Below are 21,284 nucleotides of genomic sequence, written 5' to 3'. Positions count from 1 at the left end.
TAGGATGTGTTTTTATTGTCGTCTTCACTGCAATCTCTCYTTCGTGCTCTACGTGATGTGCTGGTTGCTTAGCAATCCAAGCTACAGACTGCAGTAGGCTGTTGCAATAGTACCGCTGTTTTCTTCAGTTTTGCAACCATTTTTTGCTTCATTTTCCTTCTGCAGAAGCTACTTTATTATCTGCRTGGAAGCATGCATTTTGGGGAATGCAGAATTTGGGTTTGAAAATTAACCATAAACTGTACATGTTGATTGCTTCTTACCGTGTAATATATCTGGAGACTACTGTTTGCTGGAAATAAAGGATTATTTTTATTTAAAGGCCTCTTTGTAGGATTTTTGTGTTTTAAAGCCTAATATAAGGAAGCTACCTGGAAAATCTGTGTTTATTGGAGCATGTATTTGCTACATCTGGCCCCWTCTGCACATGGCATATATTTGACATGGCTTTCAGCGAGCGTGCACCTCTGGTTTATTCAGAAGCTGTTGAGAGAGCAGGGTTGTCTTCCTTATTCTGCTGTCTGTGAAGTCTCTTGAGCAATGTTGGCAGTGAAAGTGTGGCCTCAGCTTGGCTCTGTCACTGTCTCCAGCAAGGGCACAGGCTCCTCTGTACAATTTGATAAATTTTGAGCAGATAATCCTGAGGCTGCAGATTTTTTTTCCCCTCAGTAATGAGAGTAGTGTTTTTGGAGGGATTGTCTCTGCATTTCAGAGGAGCTATAGCTGGATGCTSTTATGTGTGGTCTTTCGGTGGGAGGAAATAAGTGATGCTTTCCTGCTGGACAGACCTAGAACCACAAAAAAAAAGGAAGGTTTTCAAGCATTTGGGAATCCTGAAGCAACAGACGTAAAACTCTGCAGATAATGAACCAACCTCTATTTTTGTACACTTCAACTTTCCAGCTTATGACTGAGGACTTCTGCTGGGATACTAGACCTATTCCATTTTCTTTTGAATAAACAAAGAATTTTAGGTCTTCAGAATTACCAGTAGGATGTTTCATGGTAGTAATGTGTGTCAAACAGGATTTAATCTTTGAGRAATTGTCCCTTTGATTTCCACAGCTTATCTGAAAGTTGCAGGACTTACTCTTCTCATTTAATAGATAATTAGATCACCTGCCATTAAATTTGTTACTTTTACAAACTCCACAAATAATCAAAACAGATGTGCAGATTTGTTTATTTGTCCAAATAATTTCATGTTTTAAGAACTGAAATAGCATCAAATAACTCACCCTTCTAATTTGTCCCATCTTYTAAGGAGCTTTCGGTGTTCTTGCCTGTAAAACATCTACTTGACTCAACAGGCTTTTTTCTAGTTAAAGAGTCAGAGGCAGGGCTCTTGCATTTTTCAGACAAACCATTATGTCCCTTCAACAGTGGAACACCACTTTTGTCAAGAATATTTTCAGGTCTTCTAGAGACTTACAGTGGTATTGTGGATAGCTACTCACCCTAACTAAAAAATATACAGTACATTTAGTTCTTATTTATCCAAACTTTCTTGACTGCAAATATGAGTGAATGAACATGTCTGATCTKCAGTAAAAATCCTGGCTATAGGAATACATGGAGGCAGTAAACCCCATCYTTTAATATGAAAATATTTGATAGTTTGAGACCAATCTATTGCCATTATTTCAGCTGTTTCAGTTGCTTATAGGCTGTATGGGGAATGCCAATGTATTTTAAAATGCTTTCTTTATGAGCTCTTTTTGCTGTAGAGTGACTGAAATGCTTATGTGAAAGACTGAGGAAATTTTGGTAGCAAAAAGCAACAMTGCAAGCCCTTTATAAAATAAAAATCCCTACTGCTGTCTTAGGTGGCTATTTCACCACTTTTCCATGTGGAAATGGGTAGACTTGCATAACACAGTAATAATTTTCCTGTGTTAAGCTGTTTTGCTTTATAGTAACTTGTGCTGTGATTGCATTTGATTAGTTTAGGATATATTTAGAAAGACTTRACTGCTGGGTAATGCCATCTCCATCAAAGAAACAATTTGTAAAAACTTGAGAAGGCAAGGATATTGGGAACAGATAGGAAGATTAAGTTTAATAAAAGCGCCCTTATTGGCTCCATTCCCTGTGTACTTAGAACCAGCCTTGGTTTATACCAGCTCGACGTTTGGCAATCGCACCCATCTCGGTCAGGAGCTGCAGCAGTTTTCTGGAGTCTGGGGTACTTTGTTTTCATTTTCAGCTGTGCTGCWCAAGCTGTCACAGTTGTCCAGGGTTCAGAACTCCAGAACCATTCCTCCTGATTTCMCACCCCCATCACTGCCAGCGGTGGTTGGGTTTGGGATCCCCAGCTCTGTCGCCTCCATCCACCTTTGTGGGCAGCAGCCGGAGGCACTGACTGCTCCCTTGGCTGCCTGGATTTTCTTTCTTGTTACTGGGCCAAGAATAAGCCATTCTTAAATATCCGAGAGCATGCTTGTTCCCCAGAATTAAGATTTGCAGGTTGCAGTTAACATTGGAGAATATGGAAAGGGAAGAGCTAATTTGGACTTGTATTTTGAATTCTGTCATGACATGTTTTAATGTAATTTCGGATTCTTTCAGTTACTATGTAGAACTTGGAGGTATCAAACAGGAAATTTTTGTTTTCCTTTGATCATGGTACCATGAATATCAAAAACAAACACCCCTCCCCTTGTAAAATACTCTATTTATTGCCATTGAAAGATGCTTTTCTACACTTGTGTATTTTAAAGTAAATTTCTGTTAAATTACATACAAGGTTTACATTTGTGTATTCCTTTGACCATACATCACAAGTTGGAAAACTGACAGCTAGATTTGAATCTTGACCTCTGCTAAGAGGTTTAGGTCTACCTTAAGATGCATAACTAAGAATTTTGAATTGCATGATCTGAGTCTGGACATCTGAACACTTATAATTTGCTTATAAAGTAAATATAGTAATAATTGAACATGGTGTAATATTCTATCTGTTTTAATATARAAGTGTTACGAGTGAAGCCCAGTGGGGTTCACCTGTAAGTGAGGCTCACCTGTAAGTCAGTAGCCAAACTGGTGTTGATAAARGATTATTCAATGTTGTGCAGAAGTAGTGTTTTCTTGGCCTGATGGAAACATTTTCAGAAAGGTTGCTTGGATTTTTTTTTTCTTCCTAGAAATAAACATTTTGCTAATGATTATGAGGTGATAAAGGGGAAGCTGTACCCTCTCCCCTTAGGAGAGTAAATAGAACTTGTGTATAACAACCACTCACGTCATTTAAAGTAAGTAGATGATGCATGGACCATGCTTTTTAACATTTTAAGTCAAATTTGCTGGAAGTTAATGTTGCTTTCGTGACAGTTTTAAAGGGTTTCAGAATTCRTTTGGTCAGATGTATTTATTTGGAGCAGAAGTGATTGGAAAACTCTGGATCATGGTGCTGCATGTAGAGAATTTCACCATGATTGTTGTGTTTGGGCATTGAAATRGCAATATTTTGTTGCAATTGCTTGGCTGACTCCATTGGAAATAAATTTGTTGTCTTGCTTTACTTGGAAAAGCATGCTAAAAGCTTATGCTGCTTCCTGTTGGAAAATAGCAGTGAGTTACAAAATTAGCACATTAATGCCAATTATAAATCTAATACCATCCCAGTGGGAATTTCTCCTTTTTATTCAAGAGAATGCATACGTGGTGAGAAGACTTCAGCTGCTCTGGGAACACAGACATATAATATCTGTTCACAAATAGCTGACAAGGCAAGGCAGCAAAATTTGGATGAGAAATATCAAAATCAACATTCGTTCTTAGGGAGGCAAATGTTGTAGAGTTTCTTGCTGTATACAGTTCTGTCAGTGGAGCAAAAAAAGATTAAATACTTTTAGCCTTTGCACTCCTTGGAGGGTCTAACTTTGGCTCTACATTTTATTTTGTTGGCGTARGTTATTGGATTGCTTCCTTTCCTCATCATCTCTACTTTTTACTCCCTTTCATAAATTGTGCTGCTTCAGATAGTGCTGGTCTCTGTGTGGTAGGTCAGCGTGCAGAGAAAGGGGAAGCCTCTATTCTTCAGAGGCTTTACTGTTGCCTTAGAAAAATTAATTTCCCTGCCAAACAGAGAATGGGCAATGACTGGGCTCTGCATTTCRTCTCTCTTCTGCTTTTCAAAAATGAACCTTTAAAAGCCAGCAGATAGTTAATAGTCTTGGCGTGGAAACTTGCAAGTGGTGGAAGCTGGCAGAAGTAATTCCCAAGTAAGGTTGTGTGTGTATCGTTCTAGAGGCAGAATATGGTGCCCTGGGCAATGGCAGACTGGCGCTGTGCCACGCTCCATTCTCCACTTTTCTTGGAACTGCTCCTTTGAAGATCTAATTATACGGTGCCAGGAGACTCTGCGGATAGCTCAGCAGTAACTCCCACTGTCGTTGTGCCGGATTTCGGTTTATTTGGGGTGCAAAACTTGCACACAAACACTGGAGTGTATCACAGCTATCCACAAGTTTTGGCCAGTGTCCAGAAGATGCAGTATGTTTTAGCGTGGTTGTTTCTAAACTGCTAATTCCACTTTAGACTTATCTACGTTTTTTTGAAAGATTTTTTTCATTTGATTCCCCTTGCCTCCTATATTTTAAAATCTGCTGATGTGTGAGGTCTGGTGCTTAACCTCTTAACACCTTGTTACAGACTACCCAAGAGAAGTGTCTTTCCAGATACTAAAACAAAATTATTTGACCAGTTTGGTATAACTGAGTGGGATTTGCAGGAGTGGCGGCCAGGAGGAAGGTGAATTTGGAGCATTGTTTTTAACTGCACTCKCACTGAAGGTTGTCTTTACAATTGATCAAATGGCAACATTTAGAAATAAATGTTTCTCTAGAAGGGTTCAAAGTAGCTGCAGATAATGCTGCTAGGATGATTTTTGATGTGCTTTCCTGCCAGTGCTTTAAAGTTTTACTCTGTTTACTGTTAACTCTGTTTTGAATAAGCAAATAATATTCTGAAYTTCAAATTAAGTTATTAAATTGTGCTCTTTTAGTGAAAACAGTTTTTGCTGCTGCTTTCTACTTGCTTTGTTGCAATAAGAGACAGTATCTCTGGAAGTGAACAGTGGAGCTGAGAGGGTCTTCTTGATCTGCTGCTTTAAAGAGAGAAGGAAAAGAAATGTGTGGGAATAGAGTGGGAGTAATATGGGTTAAAATATGGGGGAAAACTGGGATGATGAACTTGGATAMAAGAGTGAGACGTGGCTTGGTGGAAATTTAAGTTGTGTACTCAGAAGGGAGAAGGACAAGATGAGAAGGAGCACTGTGTAGTACACGTTTGGAAAGTGTGAGACAGAAAGTCTAGACAAGGAAGTATGTTGTAGGCCTAAAATTAACCAGAGTTAAAAGAGAAGAATATTTCTGTGACAGTGATTTTAAGTTCTCAGAAGCAGATAGGGGAAGAAACTCCAGTTTCAGAAATTGCCTTGGGTGTGGCTTAGAGTTGAAGTTCAGAAGGGTAGGAAAGCATCTTCCCTCCTTCTCCACTTAGTGTAATGAGCAATGACTTCTTTGTATATTGGCAGCTGATTTTTCATAGGAAATTTCTCATAATTTGGAAAAAAAAGCAACTTACTATTCTGATTTTTKAAAAAWTTTAAAATAAATTCTRTGATTTTGAAATGTAATGGGCTTAGCAGACTTATGTTTRGTAAAGCAAATAACTTTCAGATGGATCTGAGATTGTTCTGCCCTTCGCAATAGGGGGCAAATGTTTGGTGTATTTTAGTAGCTTAATGAATGCAGCTGAGGGCAGTAGGTATGGCTGTTCTGTGTTGGGGAGGGACAGGGAYAGCATGAGATCATATAGTTACAAACTGGCTCCAAATTAATCKAGCTAGAAACAAAATGTGATGGTGGTGGTATTGYTTTTAGTTTGGTTTGGGTTTTTGRGSCRGGTTGCCGGAGGAGAGCAATGGCAAGAAGCTGAGCTGCTGTGAGGTGCTRTGTGTTGGACTTGCTTGTACTAGCACTGTCTGCATGCACAGGATGTCCTTCCTGGTGCTGTTCCAATTGCCTTTTGGTTTTCTTTTTCCCTTAAAACCATTTCATTGATTGGTTGGTTTGTATTACATGACATTTATTTTAATTGAAAATGAAACGTATTCTTAAAATTTACTGATTATGTAGATATCTGTATTACTTGAATGCTACTGTTAAATATTTGGTGGAATGCTTTCTGTTCATGAGATAAGTCACCCAATGTTAGTGGTAATGTTTTAGAAAATGTAACTCTCTTCAGCACAAATGCATTGCCAAGAAAACTGTCTTCTGTGGTGCARGAACTGATTATATAATTTCAAAACAATAGCATTAAAATGGGTAATAAAAAAACCCTCTTGCACTAAATTTTAAAATTCATGCTTTCAAAAGTGCATGCAGATGAACACATGCTATGTATATGCAATAATGGATGTTCTTTCCTTTCTTAAATTTCCCCAGGTGTAYGTGGAATTTGATGACCTTGAGTGGGAAAAGCGAGAATGGGTTAAAGTTTATGAAGATTTCGCAGCCTTCTTGGTGGAGTACCAGCTGGTCTGGGCGAAAAGAAAGGACCCAAGCCAGACTCAGGGATCAAAGATCAAACAAATTCAATGGCCGGCATTGGTAAGATACTTGAACAATTGCATTTGCTAAAATGTTTTAATCTTTTTAGTTCTGTCCTTTAGGAAACTGTCTAGCTTGCTCAAGTGGTGCTGGGAAGTGGTGAGCATGGAGGGGAAGAAGGGTTAGAAAAGGAGAAGAAAATACTAGTAAAGCATKTTTGTGTTGGAGGGCTGGAGTGATGTGATAATGGTCACTCCTTTTCCTTTTTGMATCAACCGAAAGCACTGCAAAAGTGGCCTCTGAGTGACATAATAGGAATAACGTCACTTTACATAATCAACGCATCTAACAGATATAAACTTACCAGTAACATATTTTACTGCTCTGAGGAGGATTGAAATTAAAGTGAGAAAGGCTTGTGATACCTTCTTTGTGGGAGCTGAGGGTATCAGAAATTCAGGTCAGAGTTCAGAAAGATGAGAAAAGATTAATAAAGTAAGTGGTAATTGTTTGCCTGGTTTATGAGGTGATACTTTTGACTGTGGTTCTTTCTGGATTGCTGCCCAAGCATTTAAAGCTGTTGAGATAACTGCTAGGAGGCTGTGTGCATTTGTGACATGCCTTTAGATATATCTGATGAGATAATCTAATAAGCAATAGACATGTATTCCTTTTTTCTCCAAGAAAACTAGTAGTGCTGTCAAAGTCTTCAGGAGAGCGAGACAGATACAAGATTTCAAGAACCTTCCATATTGGATGGGTTTGCTTGTATACAGTTGGGGAGAATTCCTCACAGMCTGCTGGGTGAAAGAGGGCTCCAACAAATGTGTCAAAATGGTGAAGGGAAGTCATACATRTATTTGATAATAAGCTTAATATCTGTGACTTCAGTCTTGGGGTTTTAGATATTTGTAGTCAAAATGAGTTTAGATGATGGAATTTTTTTCCTCTCTGTTTCCTTTCAATATGCTGTTCATATTCTTATCTCTGAGCATCTGATGGATTTCTTGGAATGCTGTTGTGTGATTATTTTCTTGGAGCTGGGGTGGGCACAGTCATGCTGAAGGTCATGAAGCAGTCTGGTCAAAAAGCCATAGATGATTTTGGATCGACTTCAGTTAATATTCCTGCTTGACTCAGCCTGTATGTTTGTGCTAATGTACTCGAGTAAAACRAGCTAACTCTCTGGATGTACAGGCTGAATCATGTATTTTCTTGTACAGGCAAGGTAGTGTATCCTTGAGCAAGAATTTTTAGTTTTAGGGAGTTATGTCATTTACTCTTTGAAGCCACCCTGTCTCTCCTTGATCGAGATGGGTATTTTTAAAATCTGTTAGGAACTTAGCTTACTACCTAAGTACTCTGCTATTTTACATGCTTTTAATCTCACCCTCTAGGATAGAGATCGTTCTTGGGTTTAGAAAGGGTGTATTTCTAGAAAGTGTTGTAGTCTGGCTGCTGACCCTGTCCACAAGTTAAAGGTATGCATTTGCTAATGTGTGAAAATGTTTTAGTCRAACCTTTCTCCCAGTAAACACTGCTATGAAACTTGTGCTGCAAAAGGCAGAAACCTTTTCCATCTCGATCTTAGCAATTCCTTTATTCTTTTTTAATGTTTAAATTCTTGAGGCAGGTAATAGGTATGAGAAAAAATATCTGTCTCCTGCTTTTACAGTTAAAAAATTGAAATCATGTAGTCTGAAGTGAGGCTCAAATAGTTTGCCAAGTGTCAGTTTTCAAATGTTAAAGATGCCAAGTTCTCAGCATTTGTACTTGGCCTGACTACAGATGTTCTAGCAATTGTTTTCTGAGTCAAAGCCTCTAGTCATCCATTCCAGAAAAACCCTATTTGAGGGAAAGTGTGGATACAGGATATTAGCTGTAGTTAGAGCAGATTCYTTCCATAGACACCTCCCAAGGTTTTGCTCCGGGTCAGTAGCTGCTCTGAGCWCACCATGCCCTGGGGAAGAGTGAGGGTGCCCAAATTGCCATGGAACTTTTGGGTTTTGTTGCCAGACTATCAAAACACTCTGGTGGATTGGAGTGGATGAGCTCTGTGAAGGTTTGTRTTTTTGTTGTGGGCTTTTTTTTGGTTTGTTTTCCAAAGCAAGACTTATTAAAAATAAGAAAGCATGAAAGAGGTGGTAAAAAAAGAAAGAAAAAAAAAAAAGATTTGCCAAGAAACAATAGGAATATTTGCACTTTTATCTGAAATCCTGAATTTGGAYGTGGTAATACACACGTTTTGGAAAAGTTGAGTCTTGATGTAGCTTTTAAAGGAAAAGTCTCAATCTTTCCCATGCACATTAACTATACTGAAAAAAAAAAAACTTTTTGGTACAGCTTTATTTCGGTTGCTAACGTAAATGCAGCAAAGCAGTATTTTAGGAAATTTTATGTAGTATTTCTACAGGATCTTTGCCTTCGGTGGAGTAAATGGAAAGTATTTGTTTATTTTGATGGYTCTTACCACCTTCTGTTCTTCTTTGATTAACATACTTTGTATGTACTGTATGGTRTTCAAGCCTGATCAGAAGACCAGGTCTGCAGTTGCTGTTCTGTGGGCAGTTATCAGTCTATAAGTGCACTTCACAATTACTGATTGTTTTTAGCACTAAGTTGTGTGATATGATGTAATCTCCACTTTATAAATGAAATTTCTAGAATGTAARTTGTTACAAATGTTGCTATTTTAAAATGCCTGAGTGCCTGAGGTGTAGCTCTTCCTGAAAGCACAGCATCCATTGACCTTGTGCAACTGTGCTTGGAGATTTTAGGCTCTTTTGGTAGGCTGAGAAAGGGAGGAGATGGGAAGCACTGCCTCTTTCTCCTTGTTTAGGAAATCAGAAATGGGAGAGGAGTAGATTATCCCTGAATTCAGTTTCTCTCATGGTGAAATTAAGTTTTTTTAAGTGGAGTTCCTGCCTCAGATGAAGAGTTGGCTGTAGCTGAACCTGGGAGCCCCTATTGCTAGCAACAAACTTCATGTGATGACTTCATGTGATGACTTTGACTGGATACCTCTGCCACCCTGCAAGGTTGAGAAGGGGAGAGTTAACTGTAGTGCCTCAGGCTGTTCATGCTAATCAAATGCTTTTTCTTCTCGTGAGATGATTTCCTGGGAGCACTAGAGAACCTGGCTGCCTAGCTGACTGGTGAAGTTGGAAATAACCCTGCATATGAGGTGTTTGCAATTATTAAAGAAAAGACTGCCAAGAAGCTTAAAGAATGGCAGTAGTGATAAGCAATGTCAGCATGGATACTGGGGAAGAGGATGTTTGGCAAACAGTGCTTGTTGTTTCCCTGAAGTAACAGAGATGCTTTACAGATGTCAGTGCAGGAGAAAAYTTCTTGGCCAAAGGGTTAGCATAGGCAAAAATGAAATTATGGTTTTCTGAAAAAATATTTAGGTAGTGGAAGTGAGTGGCATGCCTTCCCACATTAAGGGGTTAAAAAAAGTAGCCAAGATAAGGTGTTGAAAYTGAAGGCATCAGTTTATGTTGGTAAATAAGGGGATGTCCATAAAGATGGGAGTGGTGGGCTCCAAGTGATGGGTTTGGAGGATCACCAATATGTCGAAAATGAAGCAGAACTGGAGTTTGAATTTTTCAGAAACAACTTGGAAGCAATTYATATGATGAATAGGATTTTTTGACCTGTAGGTGGATAAACTATAGTTGTATTTTAGGGAGAGTAAATTAATCTCCCTATGTAGAAATACTTTGGGTACTATGATGTTAGAGATAAGTGATAAAATCATGCTTATCATGTATGATATAATTCAGACTGAAATCTTAGGAATATGGTGGTGTCCCCTCAGCAGCCAAGAGGGGAGAGGAAACACGTGTGTTGGCAGGGTGACAAATTAGAGCCAAGGTTTTAATGTGGACTGAACAGAATGCTGCTGTGAGCTGTCAGTTTGAATTTAATTACAGTCTCTCTAATTGCACATTAAAACATCTAGAAATAAAGTGTAGAGGGAGAAAAAGMGATGACAAAGAAGCAGCTAGATACATTTTACAGAATAATAGAATAATGTGCAAGAAAAGTTGATGATAAATTACCTAGCAGAGGGYACCATGGTACAAACATAGATAGCAGTTCACTTTTTTTGCAACATCAACTTTACATGTTTTAGGCATAGGAAGRTGTGGGCTGAGTGTCTTTTTCTTAATAATTTTGTTTGGAAGAGGGTTTTGGAAACTTGAATGATATGCTGAAATGAAAATTTATTGCAGGTCTACAGATAGAAATGAAAGACATTTCAGACAGCCATTTTAAGAATCACRTTCCATTATCTTGGAAAGAAAATAAGGGAAGAAGAATAATGGRAAATGCAGTTATGGTTAAATGAGTTTGTGAGTTTGAGATTGATAGGTTTCTGGCAAATTTACACTTTCAGGTAAGGATCTAGGAGAATACAACAGGCTGGAAAGAAAAGGATTGGAATTGGATATAAAGAAAAGTGAATGCACTGAATGGGAGCACACATGAGAAACTTCTGCAACAGAAAGGAAGACTCTATTGTAGAACAGAAAAGTATTATTTTGGCCTTTTCCATTTGGAAGAAACTGGCGGTCTTGTGTARGGTAGATAGATGTCAAAGGAGGAAACAATTTGAGTCAGTACTGGGACTGGGGAATGGTGCGTTGAGCTGGCAGGGCAAAGCTGGGTGCCTGGGATGATAATGAGTCTGGGGGTTTTGTGTGTTCTACTGGGTATGGCTTGTTTCGTGAAGTAAGTGTTGCCTGTTTTTATACCTGTAAACAARCCAGGGCTGCTTGTGATTCCCTATAGAATCAGAAGAGGCCGTGGCAGTTTGTTGCTCTGAATATGAAGACAGTAAAGCTTCATTAGCTTTACAGTATTGGCCTTGTCAAAGCATCAGATTTGCCCTTTGGTCTCAACTAATAACAAAGGTCTGCAGTAACTGTATCACTCCCAGTATTGGGGCTGCCATAGAGCAAGAACTGGTTCTCCTGCAATTTTGTGTATCTGAGGAATATAGAGATAAAAGCTAAAATACATTTTCATGAGGAGCCTGAATATCTCTTATGGTAGACAGGCTGGAAGAACAACTCAACCTCCCCCCTACCCCAACACAAAAAAAGAGCATGTGTGTTTGCCTGTCTCTCTTTCTTGGAACAAGTGAAGTCATTGCTAAACCAGTGGCTTGAGAACAGTCTTTCCTGGGACTCTGTCCAGGGCTCTGCAAGAATATTGAGCTTTAGCCAGACATATAGCAAAAACAGGGACAAAGAGTGGATCTTCATTGGCAATGCCTAACCCTTTTCCATTGTGAGAATCTGGAGCTGATTTACGGTGGCCAGTGGCACATGTGGGACTGTGGGCTTGCTGTGTGACTGTCATGCTAATGAGGAGGTGGTCCTTGCAGAAGGATGAGCTGAGGTTTGTTCTGGGTGGTAGTGGATATATTTGTTCTGGTTGAAGTGAATGAGCCCRTATGTTCCTGTGCTGTCTGCATGTCAGGCCACTTGGTGGTCAAGWATGAGAGCAGAAGCATTCATGGGCACATGGAAGAGAAGACTTGTCCTCTGACCTTATGTAGCCTTTTCCCTCCTCYCTCCCTGCCCYTCTGYCCCAGCTGTCAATTGCAGAATCCCTTTGCTTGACTGCATTCTGCTTCAGCTGCCTTGATTGTGTTGGATTATGAAGCAAATACTTACAAAGTGCCAGTTTATTGGCATTTGTGTCATGATTAAAGAAGAAAGTGTACAGATTGAACAACAAGCTTCTACGMGGCTTCCAGAGGTTCTTGAGACAAATCAAATTCTTTATTTTTGGCATGATAATTGAAAGTAGAGCAGGTTCCTTGTTCATTCCTGTTTGTACTGTGACACATTACCAGGTTTTCATTTTCTCAAGCATTTGTTTTTTTCTTTGTCTTGGTGATCTAATTTTARCATTTCTGAGTAAGTTTCTCTTTTATATGTTGATCCTGTGGATCAGATTGATCCCTGTCAAAATCAGGAGCTTCTGTAGATAGTGCAGATATTCCCYCTGCATATTCAGTTACTTCATTTCAGCCTGTTCTTTCTCTGCACAACAAAAAATAGAAGTATACACTGCCAGACGCAGTGATTAAATTCTCAGTGGACACTCAAAGAACTCCAGCAGTAAAAAGAAATAAATTCACAAAGGATTACTGTGTATATGGAAAGTAAGGCAGAGAGAAGACTTGGTCTCCCGAGTCCTAAAAATAAGTAAAAACTTGGAGGATATTTCAAATTTGAGGGGRGGAAGTGCTGTAGCTTCCAGTAAAAACAATCAAAAACTAATAGTGGGTTTTTTCAGCTTCTCCATTCTCTGCATCAAAATTCTAGGCTTGTATACCCTGATAATATAGGGTAAAGATGAGATATATACAATAGGGGAGAAAACAGTTGGAAGCTGTCAGCTTCTTGGAAAACTTTGGAGCTTGGGGAAGAGAAAATTTAAGTAACTGACTCAGCAGAGCATAAATGACCTGATTTTTGCTGCATTGTGAAAGACAGTAACATGCAGAAACAGCACTTGGAGATGGTTCAAAGATTACTTTGTTGGAGAGTATGTTACTGTAATATTCCCACAGAACATAAATGTCTCAAGCAGTACCACATGCCACCTGTGTACTTTGGCACTTCTTCTTTTAAACTGCTGCTTACTGGGAGTCACTGCTCTCCATGCAGCCTTCTAGAGAGAGGCCATTCCCTTCCCAGGGCATGCCCCAAATGAAGAGCAAGAAACTGGAATCTGCCTCCCCAGATGCTTTGTTGTGAAATATGGGTGTTGCCCTGTGGCTTCCCACTCTGGAAATGAGTGATGGGGTGGAAAGCCTCACTGCAGTGCTGTTTTCTTTGTGACCCTGATGTTTTCTGTGCACTTTACACTGCTGCATCGGTTGTTCCAAAGGTTTTTCTCTTGAGGTGTTGGCTGATGTTTGGCTTCCTTTTTACTTCTTGTTAAACTTGCACTTTTAAGTAATGGGGATGCTTTTTTGTTTGAAAGGATTTAGTTTTGTAAAAGCATGCTTTTCATATATAGTATATGAAATATTTTTGTGTAGTTAAGTGCTGTGCTAAGAATAGTTCTTAATGTTAATTTCATTTATAGAAGTTACAGAATTCCAAACAAAATGGAGCATTTTCTAGACTTTAACAGTATGCACAATTCATGTTGATCATGMATCTAGAGTAATCTGCTTTAGTATGTCACAGCATCCTGGATGTCTTTGTACTTCAGGTTCTTTCCTATTGGCAAAGCACTTCTTGTTCTCCCAGGATTGTGTCATTTCAGAAAACCTAGATATGGTTTAGGTCCTCCAGCTGTAACTGAGCAGTGCTGCTGCTGGGTGTGCCTCTGTCTCTCACACCTGTTCCAAAGTCAGATAACAGTGAAATGCTGCTGTTSATGTACATGTCTTTCTGTAAGACAGACGTAAAGCATCTTGAGGTTCATATTCAAGCTTGGCACTTGAAGCAGAGCAGTTGAAGGCACAGCTGCAGGGGGCTCAGTGCATGCTTTCATACTGGTACTTTTAACTGTTGCTGAAACCTGGACTAGTCTGGGATATGGTTATACTCTGGTTGATACCCCAGTCAGTTAGGCTGGAGTTAGTTTCAGTGTATTTGAACTGTGTTCACACTTCAGCTTCAGTGTTGACCTATTGCACAGCTTCTTCGAGTAGAAAAGCCAAGAGATACACTGGATTCTCTGGAATTGACTGGAAAGTCATAAGTATTCGATTTATTTTTTTTCAACAACATTTACAAGAACAGAATTTTCACTTGTGCATTGTTTTGCTTTGTAGCTGTATCAATCGTGTGCCTCTGCTTTGGAGGCACCACAGTGAGCAGGATACAGGCTGGTGGATACAGGTGGTTATTTCAGCCCAGTATCATGGAAATGCACTTTTCAGAGCTTGAGCTTTGCAAGATGATGRTTTTGTATCTCCATCAGACTCATCACTCACAGTCTTACTTGTTGCTGCTTATATAAGTTATAAYTTGTATTATAAAGCTATACTTTAGATACGTGTGTGGGTGTGTGTGTATAGATACACACAAACAGAACTTTTTTCTGTATGTTAAAAACAGTTAAAAAACCTGTCTCCTGATCTATGCCTGTTGAGAGTCTGCACAGTGAGGGACAGAAGTCAGCATGGAGGTGCTTGTCCTCCATCCCAATGGTGGCTGTCCAGAAGGAGGAAAGCTGTGCCAGAAGACTTCCATCCCCAAGCTACTGCTCAGTGTTTTTCTTGTGATGGCAGGAGGAGCAGCTGGGCTTTACACCTGTCAAATCCACTTGGCAGCTAATTTCAAAAGCCACCCACTGTTCAAATCTCCACTGCTGCCTCTGTGCATTAATGACTTCTCTGCTGTGCAGCTGAAGCACTGCTCTCGTCATGCTCACTTGAGTAAGATGAGTTATGGAAAGTATAATTAGAGTTTTACAAGTTTCTTGTTCTTCTTTCCCAGTAGTTTCTTCTGTGCTTAACAGTGAATCCCATGAATTGCTATATGAAGTGTCAATATCTAACTTAAACACTTACAGCATGGAGAACCCACCCAAAATGTGWAGCACCTTTTCTTCAGTAAGTTACACATGAGTGTGTGCATACAGAGGGCCTTGTGTGTTCCTCTTCTGCCAGTTCTGGTACAGCTGAGACACTGGAGCTTCAGGTGAAATTCATGCCTGGGTAAAGTAAAACTGTTGCAGTCAGGGCTAGACTTTGTGTTTTGCTGGATTAGGGTAGAAGCTCTGCATTTTGCAAAGTACTGAAGGGAAGCTTTTTTGGTGGTCCTAAGAAAACGTACCCTTCAGCTCCTCCTGAATTTTGGTTATTGACATACAAACAATGCAATTGTTGCTGCTGAGGTCCCTTACTGGTGCTGAAAGGGTCAATGCTGCTGCCTCCCCTTTTTGKCACTGTTAGATCCAGAAGCTCTGTCCCCCCACAAAAATACTCTTTTAGTTTGCACTAAGCTCTCGTGAACTTAGCAGGCATATGTGTGAGAAYGAAGTGCTATTGCTTCTTTCTGTTCTGTATTGTCTGTACTTGAATTTTATTGATCACTTCTGTTTTTTGGGGTTTTTTTTCTGGCTGTTTTTTGGTGGGTTTTTTTTTGTTTGTTTGTTTTTTGTTTTATTTTGTCCTTCTCAGGTCTTAGAATTTGAAAAGATTTTGAAATGAGATGTTGGTGGTTACCTGCCATTCACAGAAACTTCTGCTGGCAGATGTTGCCAGCCTTCAGTTACACTAAAACGCTAAATCAAGTACTTGTAGAAAAAAGTCCTAAATGCTAAAGCATTATAAATGGCCTGATACATTTATCATGAGCTATCTTTCTCATACATGGCAGTTTCTTGAGGACAGGAAAAGTCAAATTTCCACAGCAACCTCATAGGCTGCTGAAGTTGTTCTAGCAGTGATTCAATGTTGTACATCTTGTATGCTTGCTTTTTAAATTTATCCTAACTTCWGAGGAGAAAACTGGATATAGGAAAGTTCAGGAGCAGCCTGTCAGCTTGTATTTAATTTGCATGAGGAGAATAGCTTGAAGTGTCTTTAGCATCCTAAACGTTCTACTAGTTTCATTTTGTGGTAAAGTGGCTATCATGCACATTTTTTGAAAACCAAATCCTTAAGTAGTAAACCCCCTATGTCCTCTGTTCCTTTTCAGAGAAGAGCAGTCTCCTGAAGTACTTGCCAGTTCTTTGCAGGTACATTTTTGTATGGGAACATGTGTTGTTTTCTGAACTTCATGTTGCACCATTTATGCTGGCATGGATACGATCAGCATTTCTGAAGCCCTTCTCGATTTGGTGGCTCTTTGCCCCAGCTGGGCAGGAGGAATGGAAATGCTGGTTGGCTGCAGGTCAGTTAAGATGGAGTCACTGCCTAATCACAGATTACCCGGAATTGTGAGGGTAGAGGAAAAAGCTGCTGAAGGGGCAGGTTGGTTTCCTGTGGGTCAGTTTTTGTGTCCTCATTTAATACAGGTTTTATATGTATATTGTAGGTTCGAAATCTGTTCTGTTCATGTGCAGAGGCCATGGCTGAGACCATATTGATTTACCACTTCTTTCTCATACCCTTGGATTAGCATCCTTCCATCTGCCGGCCAGCTCAGGACATTGAGTCAAGGGCTGGAAATGGCAAAGAGAAATTCAATGACTTCTTGAAAGTAAAAGCAAAATCTTGAAGGCGTTTGTATTTTTCTTTTCCAAGGTTGTTCTGTTGGGATGATGTCGGTCCTAAACAAATGATGGAACAACACTGAAGCAATTTAATTTTGTGAAATTCATCAGGTATTAAGAAACGACTTTGTCATCTCTGTGGGTTTAGAACACTTCTGGTTTTCTGGCATCTGCTGCGTAGTGTATTCATGTATCTGGGGGAAGGACATATGTTTGTGATTGGGTTTTTTCCCCCTAACTTATCTGCTCTTCCTTGCAGTAAAACCTGAGGTTATTTCAACAATAGTAATTGGTAATTCTTTGAGGTATTGTACCTTATTTCATGTGCATTGCATGTTTAAAGCATTGTTACATACAGTATCTTTAATACCAAAAAGTGAATCAATGCTAAGAACCAAATGGGGAACCAATTTCAGAAAAGTATTCATTAGGCTGACTTTGCAACCAATCAAGATACACTTCTATTGATTGGGAATTGATCTTTGTTTGAAAATAATATCCTTTTGCAGTAATTAATATTTTACTAGAGAAACACGACAGACCTCATCTAACCCTGAGCAGGTCTGACATCTTATTTACAGATAGGCAAATTATTAACACAATTAATGATTTGGTGCTTATTTTTTGTCTGCCAACTCTCATAGGGTCTACACTAGTCATGGGTAAAAAAAGGTGTTTTATTCAGCTTTTTCATTTTTTATTAGCTGCTACTGTGTTCCATTTTGATTGCTTTATGGAAAAGACTTGGTCTATTAGTTAGCCAACTTCTGAATAGAACTATATAAGAAAAAAATTAACTATTCTTACGTATAACACACTTTTCTGAAAAAAATCCTGACCGAGTATTTTAATTTGAAATTTCTCATCAATTTTGTGTCTGAGACATTGGGTAAGTCCCTCATTTCTTTTAATAAATGATGCAAAATGATATTTCTGTTCCTGGCTCTAGTTTCAGATGGCTTTGAAAAATTATTACATGTATAATTTCATGGGTTTTGCTGAGATTTTAAATGCATTTACTGAATTGCTGCAAACTGTATTAGTACCATCACAATAGGAATAAASTACTGATTAGTATGGCTGATTGTGAATGGATGTCATTGCAATCTTTGAAACATTTAGATGCATCCTGAAGTGAGCTGAACTTCTTATCATTGGATGATATATTTAGCTATTTTGAAATTATAATAAGAAAACTTTATATTAAAATAAATACAGCTAAAATATCTTCGTGTGTTCTATGGATTTTTTGCATTAATTTTTGCATTTGAGTGTAACTGGCCTTTTAGGGATCTATATTTCTATGTGTTTTGGTGCAGTTATCTGGAATAGGATAATCCRTGTAGGTCCCTTCCAAGTCAGCATATTCTGTGGTCCTGTAATTCAATATTCTGTGAGGCTCTGTTACCAAGCTAAAGCCTCTTGGTTTTGRTTCCAGAATTTCTATTTGTCCACATATGCTCTTGCTTGTAGTACTACTTTTACTCTTCTAAATTACAGTACTTTTAGTACTTGTACTTTCGTTCAAATGAGTCATTAAACTTTTTTATTGCCTCTAAATTTAAAATCACCYTTTTTTTCACATCGTGATTACATAAAGTGCTACAGAAATGACAGGGTATATCTTTAAAGTACTGCAGAAATATYAGGGTGTATCTTTGTACCCTACAGAAAGGATAGTTTGAAGATGCACCCTAAGACATTTCCTTTCAGGAATCTTGTTTGTAGTGGATTGTACATGATTGTAGAGTRCATGAAGAGGCATCAACAGCTCTGTAAAGTGCTTCTATAATATTGCCAGGATCGGACACTTTACTGAAGTTTGAGGCAAGGTRCTAATCCTTTTAATCCTGAAGAATGGGCATCACTCCCCTCCCCCTTCTGAACTGTTCTGCTTGTGTTAGATTACTTAGGACAGACCTAACCAATTCTGTTCTGTTTCCTGAGTCTACATTGGAGGTAGTTTCAGAGCTAGTAATGAATTAGCTATTGATCGTTCATTGGCAAGTACAGTGATAGGCATTTGTGTGCAGTCACCTGCTAACACTCGTGGTCCAGCTTATTCAGGAGCAGTATTTGGGGTACTTATGGACAATTGTGGAGGAATTACATTAAGTCAGAGATGTCTTTCAGAACTCTGTCATCTKGAAAATTACATAAAACTAAAACAGAATCTCTGTGTGCATTTATTTATTGATGTTTTTCTACTGTCTAGTATGATGCTGTCCTGTGGAGAAAAAGCAGCTAGGGGTTTGCAACTGCATCAGAACTTTTGTTGAACTTTGTCAAACTGATGTCAGGCCATCACCTGGACAGGCAGAACTGTGTGAACCTCCACCAGGAGCCATCAGCTTTGCTGCTGAAGGCAGCTGCAGGCACTATCTGATCAGTCAGGACTCTGCACTTACAGCAGAGAAGTGGGTTTGGTTTGATTTGCAGGGGAAAGSATTGTTCGTGGTTTTTATAAGCCTGACTAAGACGTGCAATATGCAGACAACCTGCTGTGACTCTGCTGTTTTTCCTCCACCCCGAAAATGTGGTCAGGCAGAAATGCAGCTCTGAGGTATATCTGAATATGCAGCAATTTGTGTTKCCTTTAGACTTGCATAATCTCAAATTAGCTTTTGTTGGGGAAGAATTTGAACAATTTTCCATACGGTCTCTTATTAATAGGTCTGATTTTTCTGTCCTTTATATATATGAACCCTATATCCTGGATGTTAATCAGCCCCTCTAAGTGCTTTGGTATTCATACTTACTAGAAAGTTATGCTTCAGGGGGGCTTGATGGCATTCTTAATTGATCACACAGCTTTTCTGTGCCAAGCTATTTTCCTGTGTTACTATCAAAATACTCAGTGAACTGTGATTAATCACATTTTGGCACACAGCTCTGAAATTACTGCCACTGCTGTAGAATGTAGATTTCAACATCTTTGGCTGCTGCAATTGCACAATGTTTTAATGACAGACGTACTTGGAGTTCCTTCAATACAAATGACATTATTGGCACACGTAGGATTGTATGCTAGATTGTTTTTTAGAATAACCACTGCTCGTTTTATTGTGCCTTTTAAACTCTCCTTTAATTATCTAACCTAAGCTTCCTCTCACAGTGACAAAATGACCGATGTCATATCCTTAAATGCTACAAATGCACATACAAAGTACAAATGAAAACGGGAAGGGCAACATTCCACACATCCAGGCAGGGGAAGTTGGTGCTATTGGATGTCATTTGACCGCTCCTGTATTTGCCTGCCTCTTGGGGAGTGTGTATGACATCTCAMCTCCTCAGAACATTGGAAAGCTGTAAACTCTTGTGTCTGGACCACGTCTTCCTGTTATTTTAATCAGATTTTGGATAGTAGGCAAGACAGACTGGCCTTTTCCCTGGTTTTACAGGATTCTAACCAATCCCTTTTACATATTAATGGTATTTTAACATACGTTTTAGTATATGTGCTTACAGTGAGACACCAATGAGTTTGTTTTTTTAATCTGTGTCATGTAACTSTGTAAAGAAAATACAGGTCTGTTACTTAGCCATGGATGTTTCTGGCATTGCGACACTATGAAAAACAGTCAATAGTTATTTTTATCAGGGAAATGGCTCTCTTTAACATATATGGATCTTTTTCACTGGTGTTTACCAGGGTSTTAGCATCTATGTTGTGAATTTCAAACTCTAGCTGCAGTTTGCTTTCTTTGTACAGTTTCAGTATCTTTTTTTCAGGTGATGTCTAGATTTTTGCTGGTTGCCTTTAGAGTTTGTCTTTGAAATGGACTAAAAGATCTTTTTTTTTTTCATAAATGAGAAATGAAGATGGGCAATAATAGGAAAGTCATTGCAAGATTTATAAAACACAGTAAATTGTGAATACGGTTGTTATGTTGGCCAGCAATAACATTTTGACTATAAAAAGTCAATGGAGAAACCAGTAACTGTTTATATCAAATTTCTTATGGAAACTAACTCAGTAGGCCAAAGCAGATACTTCTCTCTTGAAATTCTGTTTTCACCATGATCCAAAATTGTGAGRAGCCAAAGAATATTGATAACCCTATATGCATCTAAACCAACTAATTGTTATTTATCAGAAATTGAGCCCTTATTTTCCATGAGAAAATAAGGCATGAGAAGGTGCATATGAACTATCCACAAATTAACAGTAATAAGTAAGGCTACTAAGACCGGCGTTTTTTTTAAAAGCAGTGTTKTGTTCAAACAGCCTTCCCATTAGASTAATGAAAATARGAAGTTTAAAAATAATCCTTATGTAAAGTGATTTGCAATCCTGTATATTTTCAACTGTTGTAATTCTTGGCCATTGGTTTTATCATGCTCTTGAAGTAATGTGTTGTGCACAGAGTTGTCTGGGTTTTGTTGATGCAGGGTTTTGGGTGTCCTGTGTCAGACTGTAGCYTGGATCCACCTTCACTGAGTCCCTGACACCCTCCCCCATCCTCACTGACTTTGATGAGTTCACCAGACCATACTTGTGTCTCTTCTGCCTTGCAGACAAAA

At 38.9% G+C, this 21,284-nt stretch overlaps 1 protein-coding gene across 1 annotated transcript in view; it reads left to right on the top strand.

Moving 5' to 3' along the window:
- JMJD1C (jumonji domain containing 1C) overlaps positions 1-21,284 on the top strand; it is a 156,871-nt gene that overhangs the window by 44,237 nt on the left and 91,350 nt on the right. The window contains exon 2 of the mRNA XM_057368403.1: positions 6,453-6,617. Coding sequence (XP_057224386.1) covers positions 6,453-6,617 — 165 coding nt within the window. The remainder of the gene's footprint in view (positions 1-6,452; positions 6,618-21,284) is intronic.

This window comes from Malurus melanocephalus, unplaced genomic scaffold, assembly GCF_030028575.1.
Source record: "Malurus melanocephalus ecotype Western Australia unplaced genomic scaffold, MMel_1.1 scaffold_91, whole genome shotgun sequence".
Lineage (NCBI taxonomy): Eukaryota > Metazoa > Chordata > Aves > Passeriformes > Maluridae > Malurus > Malurus melanocephalus.
Note: the sequence above shows the minus strand (reverse complement) of the source record. Positions and strands in the feature narration are given on the sequence as shown.